Below are 12,849 nucleotides of genomic sequence, written 5' to 3'. Positions count from 1 at the left end.
TGTTCATTTGTAAATGAAGCATACTAATTAGTTTGTTAGTTATTCTGTAAAGAGAACAGGCGAGCATGTACTTTTTTAAAGCTCTGAGGATTTATGTTGAAGAAAATGGTAAGCACAATAATCGCTACTAGCAAATGTTGCCCTCTTTAGTATCTAATAAAAAGCACTTAGTATGTGATTTTTTTCTTCAACAAGGTATAACGTTGGAACAAATTTCTTTCAATTTGTTCTGTTAAAAATCTATTGCCAAAGATATGGATTATTATAGTTGGCCCAGTAATTCATATGCATATTCATATGGCAACTAATGGTTCACTGCAGCATCCATGATGCTTAACTCATTATTACTGCAACTTCCATGATGTTTAGCCTACCTGTACGTTTAGAAACTTTGCCTCTCCCTGTTACGATTCTTTGTATACTACAGCCTTTATTCCCAGTTGAACTAGTTTTATTATTTGGAGACCTACTGCAATGCTATGTGTGACAGTTATATAATAAGATGGGTAAAACAAGTCATGCCTGCAATATAATTGTATGGTGGTAAAGTGTACAATAGGGATGTTCTTTTTGCTTTGTGTATTTTTACCTTTTTTCCCCAACCAGTAACAAATTATAAACATTGTGCTGCTGTATTTTAATAGCTAAAAAAAGGCATGCACAGTATTATATTTGTTATACTAATATTACCAGAGGTATAAAAAATAATTTTCACAGTTATTTAATTTTATTGGAACAGTGTTTTTTTTATTCTGAAATAAATTTCCCAGTTTCTTATGTATTCCTAAATCACTGCATTCTGCTGAAAGATGGTGCCAGTCTATCAGCATAAATACTGAATTTATTGTGTCCAGCATATACTTGTGTAAAACACTGCTAGAGACTTCTATTGGTCAGTACACACATCTATTTTAGCTAACGTATTTGCCATTTTACTGTTTTTGCTTTTCAGTCTTTTTATGATTTCATAATAAGTACAAACTTACATAAAGGGCTCATGTATGGAAATGTATCAAACAGTGCTGATTCTGTGTTCTACAAGCAACCATTAACGCTGTAACCTTTAACCTGTAACTACAATGTAAATGAACACATTCCACCGACAGTTGGGGCTTGAAATACACTACAATGCTATAGTCAGTTCTCTGGCTACAGAAACATCTAGAAGATTTGTAATGACAGTGATAATACGATAAATCATGGAGCTTCTGGGAAATACGGGATATCAATATTGTACATTATGCTGTTTTTATAGAAAGCGAGCAGGAGCAGTCGATATTTATCAAACATCTCTTCAGCATAGAAGATTGGTTTCTGAAATGTTATCAGGCTGAACAGAAAATCTATATTTTGCAAATGCAGGGCTTAATCCACAGAATAGCCTCCCATCAGAGGTGGTAGAAGCTAATACTCTCAGGAAATTGGAAAGGGAATATATCATGAAAAATTCTCACTGCTCCTTAGTAAGAATATAAATAAAAATTTGGTTGGAAAGGCATTACTTGTTTAAATCATCATATTTCATCCATCATCATGTGAGAGCCTACTGGTCCATGTGTATGAGATGACAAGACCTGTAAAATCTTTAAAATGGGTGAATCTTTCAACAAAACAGGGAGCATATTAAAGGAAAAAAAATGTATGCTCTGTGCTCCAGATGCAGAGCCACATAGATCGTGCAGGTCATGCAAGTAACGGCAAACCATTTTTGGTAAATAATGTGTAAAGTGTGTATCTGTTATGTGTGGATCCCTTGTATGTGTGTGTTCAAACCTTTCTTCCACCATCTCTTTACATCTTGCATTATTCCTCCATAGGCTAGGCTCCAGTATTCAGTTTTTATGTGATGATGGCTATGACCTACAAGGTTCTAAAAGCATCACCTGCATGAAAGTAAGCGACATGTTTGCAGCATGGAGCGACCACCGACCTATCTGCAGAGGTAATATCAAGAAATTAGAGTAAGGGTTCGTAGCAAATATGAATATGTACATGTTCTGTATTATTTAGTGTACCAAAGGCTTTGATAGTGAGAATAGAACATGAGTATGAAATGTTGCATACGATTCCAGTTCTGTTGGTAATAGGAGAGTAAACAAAACTGTTGCAGCATAGCTAGGAGGCAATAGACTTGTTTTTCTTTCAAGCAAAAAAGCAGTGAAATGTAGTGCAGCACCATGAACCTCCAATCATGACCAAGGGAATTAAAAAAAGAACCCCTACTCATGAGTTGATGCTTGACGTAAACACAGGCTCAGCTTCACCTGCCACCATACTTTATTAAATCATATGTCAGCTATGGTACTCTTTGTACTCAGCAATTCCCCTTCCCCATCCTTATTTTGATTGTTATTTATTGATGAACAGCATTTTCATGAATGCTCTTCGTGTAGTGCATTAGGATGGATTGTTCTTATTAAGCTTCCAGTATTGCTTAGCTCTGTACATGTTACGGTGCATTGCTAATTTGTGTGAATTGTTTTTCACTCTCTTTTATAAAGTAGATGGAGTAAAACGTTGTATGATACATGTTGCTACTTACCCTAATATCTTTATCTTCATTAGGTTGAGAGTGCACATACTTCTTGATGCTACGACATGGCTGCCTTTTCCATGCACTGCTTCTAATTGTGAACTGCATTTAATTGATCTTTTTGACTATAGTACATCGTGTTTATACATTTGAGTATACATAATTCACTAAGGACATACTATGAAATACAGGGCCCACATCTTTGTGCTTTTATAGTAGCATTAAAGTATGTAACAAAATATGTTGTCACCATGGAGTTTGTTTGGATGCTGTACACAATAGAGCAATTCAATCAACATCCATGGGCTTATTTTAGAAGGTAGTTCACAGATGATGATCATTGATGATGTGCAAAGCACACCAACCCAAAAAAATGTAAAAGAAAATAATCTTTTAACTGATCTGACTGCAGTAAATTGAATTCTGACTAAAGCCCTGTACACATGATCGGACCTTTGTCCTACCAAAATCACATCGTAATTCTGACGGAATTCCATTGGAGTAAAAGAAAAACATGTTCTCTATCTAAACTCCGATGGAATTCATTGGAATTTCCGATAGAATTACTCCGATGGGGCATACACACGGTCGGAATTTTCGATGGAAAAAGTCAGTCTGACTTTTTCCATCGGAAATTCTGATTGTGTGTACGGGGCTTTAGAAAGCTTTTTTTATAGTAGCAGGTAGCTCTAGTCCACTACTTTGCATACTGTACTTGTGCTTAAATTATTGGAACCATTTCTATCCAAAAATAACATCATACCACTGATAAAAATGAGGATGCAAAGGTATCTGCAGTATTCATTAGCAGTGGTGCAAAATGATTTGCCTATCTGTCCTATAAGGCTGACTCTCTGCTTTGGATACAGCCATCTTTACCCTTCTTTTGACATAGGGATGGTTGTCAATCACTGCATGCAACTCGAAGATCTGAGAGCAGTCATGTGGGACCTGTCAACCACACCACCAGATTTATGTGTAAACAGAGGTCTCTTGGAAGCCTATATAGCCATAAAACACATTTGCACCACTGAGAGGGTAGGCACATCTCCCTGATATACTTACTGTATCAGTTAAAGCTTGGCTTCTCCTTAACATTTTTTGGGCAGGGCTGAAGGAGAAGGGTTCATAGAGACGTAAAAAGTTGATATTTGTAAACAGCACTAACGCATGGAAGATTTAGTTTGGATATCGGAGGGACCAATATCTTTATAATAATGAGGATTAGAAAGGTTGGCTTTAAATAATCCCAGAAAAATTGTGTAATTTCCTACCATTTGAACTTTGAAGCCTTCATACTCTAATAAACACAAGAAAGCACTGTTCGAGGAGGATCCACAGGTTCACACGCAAGGCTACTCTTATTAGCTATGTGCCTTTTGATACTGTCTGTTACACAGTGATTTTACCCATTTACTATGCTTAAATACATTGCAAAATGTCAGTTACATCAATTAAAGCTAGCCTTTCTGTTAGCCTTTTCTCAGTATGTGAATGAATTATGTACATTGTATATGTGCCTATTGGCTTTTCTCAGTTCTCCAACTGTGACCAGTAGAGCATATAGCATATGACAAGGTCTGACACTTTGACAAAGAGCAAAGTCACAGAAGAGCTGTTGGTGGTTATATGAGCAGCAAAAGGTCTATTGATTCCCATCATTTTGGTATTTTCTGGACTTAAATATTAATTCCATTAAACTGAAAAGTAATGCAGATAGTCTAAGGGTATATCGTTTTCAATGGCAACCAATCAGAATTTTCATCAGTCTGCCCACGCAAGGCTGTTAAAAGGTAATTTCTTGTTGTCATGGATTATTACAAATTGCTTTTTGCAGTTCTATTTTTAGCTGAGACCAAACGTGAGTTATTACTAATTGCTGCTCATTAATACTATAATTCTTGTTCTTGAAGGGCCTACATAAAATTATGCTAGTCTTAGAATGCAAGTATACGGTGCAAACTGTTTGATTTTGTGAAATAGCATTTATCATTGCTTATTCCTGTTGTTGTTACCTTCCATTGCTAAACAGTCATTTGAAATTGCATAATTGTTCCCTATTTCACCATATGCTAGCTGAACTGAGTTCGGTCATATCAGATCATTATACAGTAACCCTTTATTGTAAGATATTATTGTAATACTCCTCAGATTTTGGGAGAAGCTGACGCTGATCCAATCTTTAGTCTTTTAAATTGCAGTCACATCATTTTGAGCTGTGTGGAGATGAAAAATCCTGTTGATAAGGCAGTAGAAAAATATATTGACTTTGGAAGATAATTAATTTTTGACATATTGCACCAGCACCATACACTCCCCCCTCTGTGAAGCCAAAGAATACCCTTGTGGAACCTGCTGTACGTGTCACAGAAGTGTAGCAATGCGTCTGTCAATCCGCCAAACATTTGCGAGGGAGTGGTGATAAGGGAGCATTAACATTGCATTAAACATTAAAGCAAGACATGTCTGGCTGGGGCATGATGGATTGCAGAGGTTTTATAAATCCAATGGTAAATTGTCACTGCCTTTTGTACAGTAATGAATGGGTGCCCTCCTCCTCCCCTCAATAATGGTTTGTCACAAGGTCACCTAGAAACACATTAACCCTTTGATGTCCTTGAATGGACGTTGACAAGTCAGGCTAGCAATGTCCTGTAGAATGGTGGCATGGGGTCTCGTTAGTTAGCATTCTTTCTTGTCAGTGAGAATCCTCAGTGAGCCATCGCATTTCACTGCAGCACTGTCCTAACATCACTTGATATTCAGAGCCACACACCCACCCCAAACACACTCTACGCACAAGGGAGGTGGAGACAAACTGAGCAGTCTTCAGTGGAGGGAGAGAAGCAGAGTCTGTCCAGATCAACTGCTTTTATAAAATATTCCCCTCCCAATCGAAACCTCTAAGAGTAGCTGAACAGTACAGCCTGACTTAACCTTTCTAGTGCCAGATGTATGTGATCTCCTGCCTTTTTAACCATAAGCCTTTTACCAATATGCATGCCTGTGATAAGCGGTTGTCCTCTGTACATTGAGACAATATAACACTCAGCTTTGGGTGTCAGTTTGTTGTTAGAGGTGCTTTATACACTCATCTGCCGATAGATGTTGAGATAACATCTAATGACTCATCTACAAAACTGTGACAGCTAATTTGGCAAAAGCATTGACCATCTGTGGTCTGCCATAAGTTCATGTGTCTTTATGCATGTATACATGCATGCAGATGCCTTGGAAAGAAGGGAGATGATGATAATGACCTGATTAGACTTCTCTTTAGAAGTATTTTTTTTAAGACTAATTTGGGAGGTATTCCAAGGATATTAGAACAACAAGTGAAACAAAAGGAATGTAGTTTTGTCACGCTGACTTGGATGCTGTCCAACGTGTGTCCATGACTTCTGTTCGGCTGTTTAAATCTGATGCTGCATATGGCCAAGCACCTCTTTGTGGAAAGCTGAATATCTAAACAAATTAAAACATGCATAATGTCCAGAAGCACTGGCTGATACGCTTGGTTGAGCAAGCCGAGCTTTACTGTACAGTAAGTTGAAATTACCTGTAATTCAGTTTATCAATGCTGCAGTTCTGCAGTGAATTTTCACATACACATCACTGTAAATTAAGAAGGATGGCTTTGCAAGTGGTTCATCTAGTGTATTCGTACTACTGTTTACATAACGTAATGATTTTTCTGGTTTTACCTACAGCGAGAATGTGTGATGCTCACCTTCGTGGGCCTTCTGGGATCATCACCTCACCCAACTATCCAGTTCAGTATGATAGTAATGCACACTGTGTGTGGATCATCACTGCTCTTAATCCATCCAAGGTAAATCGATTATTTAACAGCTACAAATAGCACAAAATAAGTTGTAGTGATAATATGCAATAAAGTAACACAATTATTATTTTTTTATTTCTTTGTTTACACACATATTATACGTTTAAATTTAGACCGGGTTCACACTGGGGCGACTCGTCAGGCGACGCAGCTGCCTGACAAGTCGCATCCCATTCTAGTGAATAGAACCATTCTAATAGGAGCGACGCAAGTCGCTCCGACTTAGAAAAAGGTTCTTGTACTACTTGGGGTGCGACTCGGGGCGACCTGCATTGACTTCTATACAGAAGTCATTTTGCAAGTTGCCTTAGATGTCGTCTTCATGTCGCCTGGCCGAGTCGCCCCCGAAGTCGTGCCGCCCCTGTGTGAACCGGCTCTTGTATGTTTTAAAATTCAGTTTCTTGTTTTGTTCTGCATAAACAAAATGCAAGATCATTACTGTATACATTTTGACAGTCTTGCCTGTTCTTGGTATTTGGTTTAAAAAGTTGAATGCTCTTGTAGCTGGACTGTTCCATCTCTTTATCTTCTTAACCTTAAATGTATTCATGTGGGAGATGACCTAGGAACAATAAGGTTAGTACTGCAAATAAAAAAAAAGGAAAAGTATGGGTTTACAAGACTGTCAATGGGGAAGAATCAGCAATGCAATGTACCTGGCTTGCCTTAAAGTGAGGTATCTGTGTACATTAAAGATCACTTCCAGCTATCATTGTGCAACTTCTATGCATATGCTTATTTGTTCAAAGTGTCTGGTGTCCCATATTGCTAAAACCATTACAAAACACTATATGCAGAATAAATGCAAAAATAAAAACACCCAGGAAACATAACATACAGAGGGTGAAACTGTAACCTCAAAAAAGGGCTTTTACTGCAGAAATTAAATGATTTTTTGTGACTCTAGTGTAATTTCCTGTTATCAAGCAGTATCCTTAGGTTGTGAACTCCCTATTGCTTTTGGTTGTTACAGTAAGTAACATATACATGATTATTGTACTTTGACAGTACATAAGAGCTTATATGATCTTTTAAAAAAAAAAGTACTGTCGGTCATACTTTTTTTATTTGCACTAACATAAATTATTTTTGTTTGCAAGTTCACTAACACAGCTACAACTACCTCACCCATTTTTCTGAAAACCTAACTGCAGAATTGCAGCTACTTCCTTAAATAAGAATGGTATGAAGAGTCAGAAAATGTGAGACCAAAGTTTTAAGATGGTCAGAAAAACATAGATTTGGGCCTTTTTTTTACTAACTAGTATGCTTTTTCTTTGGGTTTTGGCCCTTAACAAAATAAACTCCAAAGTATTCCCTTCTACCTGAATAATTCTCCAAAGTATTTTCTGAAGAGAAATGTGTATACCACGAACAAACTGTAGACTTAAGCCTAGTATGCACTACTAGTTTTTTTCTTGTACAACCCAGCGGGTTGAACGGAAAAAAACCTGATAGCGCAGATCAGAGCCGATGTACTAACAATAAAATGTTAGTACATGGATATCCCCTCCTAAGCTAATGTGTTCTGACAGGGGGACAGAACACTCCGGTCAGCGCTCTCAGCCATTGACTGTGAGGCCCCATACACACCATAGAATCTATCCGCAGATAAATCCCATCAAATGGGTTTCTGCGGATAGATCCTATGGTGTGTACACGCCAACGGATATTTATCCGCAGATAAATCTCCCCTGGGATGGATTTCCAGCAGATGGATATTTGCTGACATGCACAACAAATCCATCTGCTGGAATCCATTCCAACGGATGGATCCGCTCGTCTGTACAGACTTACCGGATCCATCCGTCTAAAGGGATTCCCCGCACGCGTCGTAATGATTTGACGCATGCGTGGAATTCCTTATATGACAGCGTCGCGCCCGTCGCCGCGTCATAATAGCGGCGACGGCGCGACACGTCATCGGCAGAGGATTTCAGCGCGGATTTCAATGCGATGGTGTGTACACGCCATCGCATAGAAATCCTCTGAAATCCACGAGAGGATTTATCCGCGGATACGGTCCGCTGGACCGTATCTGCGGATAAATCCTCTCGTGTGTATGGGGCCTGAGCGTTGATTGAGAGCTGGTCAGCTACTGGTTTTCCAGCATGTTTGTCCAACAGAAGCCAGCCAAACAGCCTGTTAAATATATATTTAACCAAGACAACAGTTATGTGATGTTCTGGCTACATAAATATTTTCCTAAAAATGGTGTTCTTCATAATCAGAAACAACAGAACCTTTGTAATGGAGTTGTAATTGATTTGTATGCTATACAGTGCATTTGTTGGTCATGGAAAAAGGTAACCCTTCAGTGGTTATTGACTGAACAGTCACTCTGTTAACTTCATGACTTTGTTTGCAATGCTAAGATACATCCCACATACGTTCTTTTACTATATCCCTATTGCTTACAGTAACAATATCAACTGCCTGTTCATGGCAAAATAAAGATGTGTAAAGTATTAGTTTCTTGTCTTTGTGACATCATGAGAAAACATATGAGAACTAGTCAGTGCATTTCAACCAGACCAATCAAAATAATGATTCCTGAAGTTTGTATGTTGTAATTCTCTTCCTACCCCCACATAAAATGACATAAGCCCTAGACTGATTTTAAACTCAGTGTACATTTGTTTATCTTTACACTAGCCAAGCCCATTAAAAAATATGTATAAACTATTTGGGTTGAAAATATATTTATTGGTAGTTTAACAGACAATACAAGGAACAAGCGTTCAAGCGAACATGTGTAGCGAGTCAGCCCAATGGCTATAACCCATAGCTTAACTCCTATTGTCATACAGTATTGTATAAACTATTTATACCAGTCGTGTGTCATATGTATTGTAGAATGTGTGGCCTTCATTCTGTGAACAATACCATCAAATGAAGCCATGGGTCATTCAAAGAAATAGCTCAATGTGTCTTCATTCAAACAACCGATCTGTAGTTATGAGGTGTTGTCTAAGGCTTCATTTCCATGGACGTTTTTACAGCCACTTTTCTGAGCTTTTTTTGCAGCTTAAAAACGGCTCTCCATGTTAGTCTATGGCCTCATGCCCACCATGACGTTTTTGAGCTGTAGAAGGCTGAGCCGTTTTTAAGCTGCAAAAAAAAACAGGTGCGTTCTGAAGCTCCAGCCTTAGAGCTGTAAAAACGCCAGACGTCAAACGCTCAAAAACGCTCAAAAAACGCACAAAAACGCTAAACGCTACCGCAGCGTTTTTGAGCTCCAGCTCAAAAAAAAAAAAAAACATGGACAGGCGTTTTTAAGCTGTAAAAAAGGCTAAAGAAAGTGGCTGTAAAAACTGTCATGGAAATGAAGCCTAATAACTATTTCCATTAAGAGATATTTAAAAAAAAATGTACTTTTGTAAACAAATTTAATGATTTTTCTTGAAAGGAGGTATTGAAATTGTATGATTTCCCACGTGATCTGTAATTAATAATTCATGCTAAGTGTGGTAAAATTGGTTGAAGTTTTTATAGAAAAACCAGCTTAATTCCTAACCAGTCCCTCAAATGCAAGTTGCAGCATCTTTAATTTCACAGCTTCCTCATAACATCATAAGTGGTTACATGTTAGTTAATCCTGGAACGCTAAAGTACTTTTGCTTTCAAGAAGTTTTTATTTTCTAATTTGCCCAGCATGCATCACTGCATTACTGTGCCTTTCTTATAATCCATTTCCATACAAACTGCACAATTAAACTTTTCTCTAAGCTCACCTACCCTTACTAAATTTTGATACTACAGTATTCCCATTATTTACAGTATATTGCATTAATAAATGAAAGCGCACTCCTCCAAGTAAAGCCCATATTCCAACATATGCAAAACAATGCAGAGCTTTTGGTAAACTTTATCTCATTGCAAATCAAAAACACAATCCAAACCTTTTTTTCTAGCTTGCATGGTTTCCATATTCTTTCCTGTAAAAGACTAAATTTTCACATGTTTGGCTTTTATTGGGAGGGGTTGGCTGGGTGCTCTTTGTGCAAACTGGTGCACCATAGGCATGTGCACAAGGTGTGCCAGGTGTGCCCAGGCACACCCTAATCACCCTGTGCAGCACAGATTCCCCCTACTGCCCTGGCTCCCATCTTTTCCCATGCAGTGCTGTCAGTTTCCCTCCCTCTCCTATCGACTGTTGGGAAAGGGCCAGTAAATATGTAATTTACTGTGGAAGCCCTGGCTGGACGAGATAGGATGCCCTCTATAAGGGGATGGTGACGAGCGGATAGGAATCTGCTGGGGCTCAATTCTTTAACCGCTTAACGCCCGCCGCACGACTATATACGTCCGGAAAATGGCACGGACAGGCAGAAGGGCGTATATATACGTCCTTGCCTTCTAGCGGGTCGGGGGTCCAATCGGGACCCCCTCCACTGCGTGCGGCGGGCGGCTTACCTTACCGAGCGATCCGACTCGAGGGGGCGGCTGTTCGTTTCCGTCTGCCCCCTCGTGATCGCTTCCAGCCAATCCTGTGAGCTGCCGCTGTGTCACTTCCTCTGCCTGTAAAATGTAAACATAGGCAGAGGAAGTAATGCAGCTCTCATCTCGGCGGTATTTTCAAACCGCCAAGATGAGAGAAGAGTCGCACCTAACATTACACTGACACCACACACGCAGGCACATTTAACCCCTTCTGATCACCCCCCCACCCCCCTGTCACACTGTCACTGAATGCAGTGATCATATATGTACTGATCACTGCATTTAGTGTCAGTGTGACAGTTAGTGTGACAGGCAGTTAGTGTTAGGTCCAGGGTAGCCCCGTACCCCCCCCAATAAAGTTTTAACCCCTTGATTGCCGCCCTAGTTAACCCTTTCACTCCCTATTGCCAGTGTCACTAAGCGATAATTTTTTCTGATCGCTGTATTAGTGTCACTGTTGCCGCTATGAAGCTAATTTTTTTTTTATTGGGATTTTTTTTTTACTAAAGACATGTGGCTAAATAAATGTGGCTAAATAAATTTTGGCCTAAATGTTTGACTAAAATTTAGTTTATTCAATTTTTCTTATAACAAAAAGTAAAAAATATAGATTTTTTTTCAAAAATGTCGCTCTATTTTTGTTTATAGCGCAACAAATAAAAATCGCAGAGGCAATCAAATACCATAAAAAAAAGCTCTATTTGTGGGAAGAAAAGGACGCAAATTTTGTTTGGGAGCCACGTCGCACGACCACGCAATTGTCTGTTAAAGCGATGCAGTGCCGAATTGTAAAAACGCCTCTGGGCATTTAGCAGCATATTGGTCCGGGGCTTAAGTGGTTAAATACATTTTTAGAACCACAGAAGTTACATCAAGTTTAAAACTTGAGTGCACAATGTATGACCACAGAGGATGCACCTAGAAAAGGCTAGCTATTGTAATGAAATTACATAAAATAAGATTATAGGGCCAGATCCACGTACAGCGGGCGCAACTTAATTTTTGGGATTTAAGTTACACTGCCCGATCAACAAAGCACTTACCTAGAAATTTTCAGAGGTGTAACTTAAATCCGTTCCTCGCAAGGCGTGCCCAATCTAATGGGGTGAGTCCCATTTAAATTAGGCGCGCCAACGCGATTTTCCCGACGTGCTTTGCGCAAAGTTACGTTGCGCCGAGTTTTGTGAATCGCGCCGGGTAAAAAAAGTTGCGTCGGGAAAAAAAAGAGATGCGGTGGGAAATGTAAAAAAAAAATAAAAATTGACAGCGTCGCGGGAAAGAAGGGTCTACTTTTACATGGTGTACTACTTTACACTTTGTAAAAGCAGCCCTAATTTTGCGTTTGCAAACTAACAACTTACGGAGACTTCACGAAGGGAAACCGCTTCGTGGATCTCCATAAGTGCTAATTTGAATACCCGACGCGGAATTTCGACGAGAAATGCCCCCAGCGGCGGCCGAGGTACTGCATCCTAAGATCCGACAGTGTAAAACGATTACACCTGCCGGATCTTAGGAAAATCTATGCGTAACTGATTCTCTGAATCAGCAGCATAGTTAGAAACAGGGATACGACGGCGTATCAGCAGATACGCCTGCGTATCCTTTTTGAGGATCTGGCCCATAGTTTCTTCTGGCCGTCTACTTTTATTACTCTCTCTCTCTCTCTCTCTCTTTCGATCATCTGCTTTTATTACTCTCTCACTCCCTCAATGTCTCTTTCTCTCTTTCATGCACTTTTCAATCTTTCATAAAACCATTGGCTTTTGTTTTGCATCTGTGTAAACTGCTTCATGTTTATAAATAAAAAGGTGGTTCACTCTGTTGAATAATAAGGAAGACGATAATTAAAAAGCAGAGTGATTATATTTAATCAAAACCTCTGGTATCAGAGTATGAACTCTGTTAAACTATAAAAATGCTTCTTGAGTTGTTCATTAGGACTGGCTGTCAGTTTGCTAAAGCGTGACAAGAATATGAAACATTCTCTTGCTATAATAATTTTATCTAATGTATTCTTCTATTTGAT

The 12,849-nt window shown here is 39.0% G+C and overlaps 1 protein-coding gene across 1 annotated transcript in view; it reads left to right on the top strand.

The window, feature by feature from the left end:
• CSMD2 (CUB and Sushi multiple domains 2) overlaps positions 1–12,849 on the top strand; it is a 1,186,454-nt gene that overhangs the window by 772,653 nt on the left and 400,952 nt on the right. Inside the window, exons 9-10 of the mRNA XM_040337101.1 lie at positions 1,818–1,942; positions 6,244–6,365. Of these exons, the coding sequence (XP_040193035.1) occupies positions 1,818–1,942; positions 6,244–6,365 (247 nt within the window). The remainder of the gene's footprint in view (positions 1–1,817; positions 1,943–6,243; positions 6,366–12,849) is intronic.

This window comes from Rana temporaria, chromosome 2 (genome assembly GCF_905171775.1).
Source record: "Rana temporaria chromosome 2, aRanTem1.1, whole genome shotgun sequence".
NCBI classification, from domain to species: Eukaryota; Metazoa; Chordata; class Amphibia; order Anura; family Ranidae; genus Rana; species Rana temporaria.
Note: the sequence above shows the minus strand (reverse complement) of the source record. Positions and strands in the feature narration are given on the sequence as shown.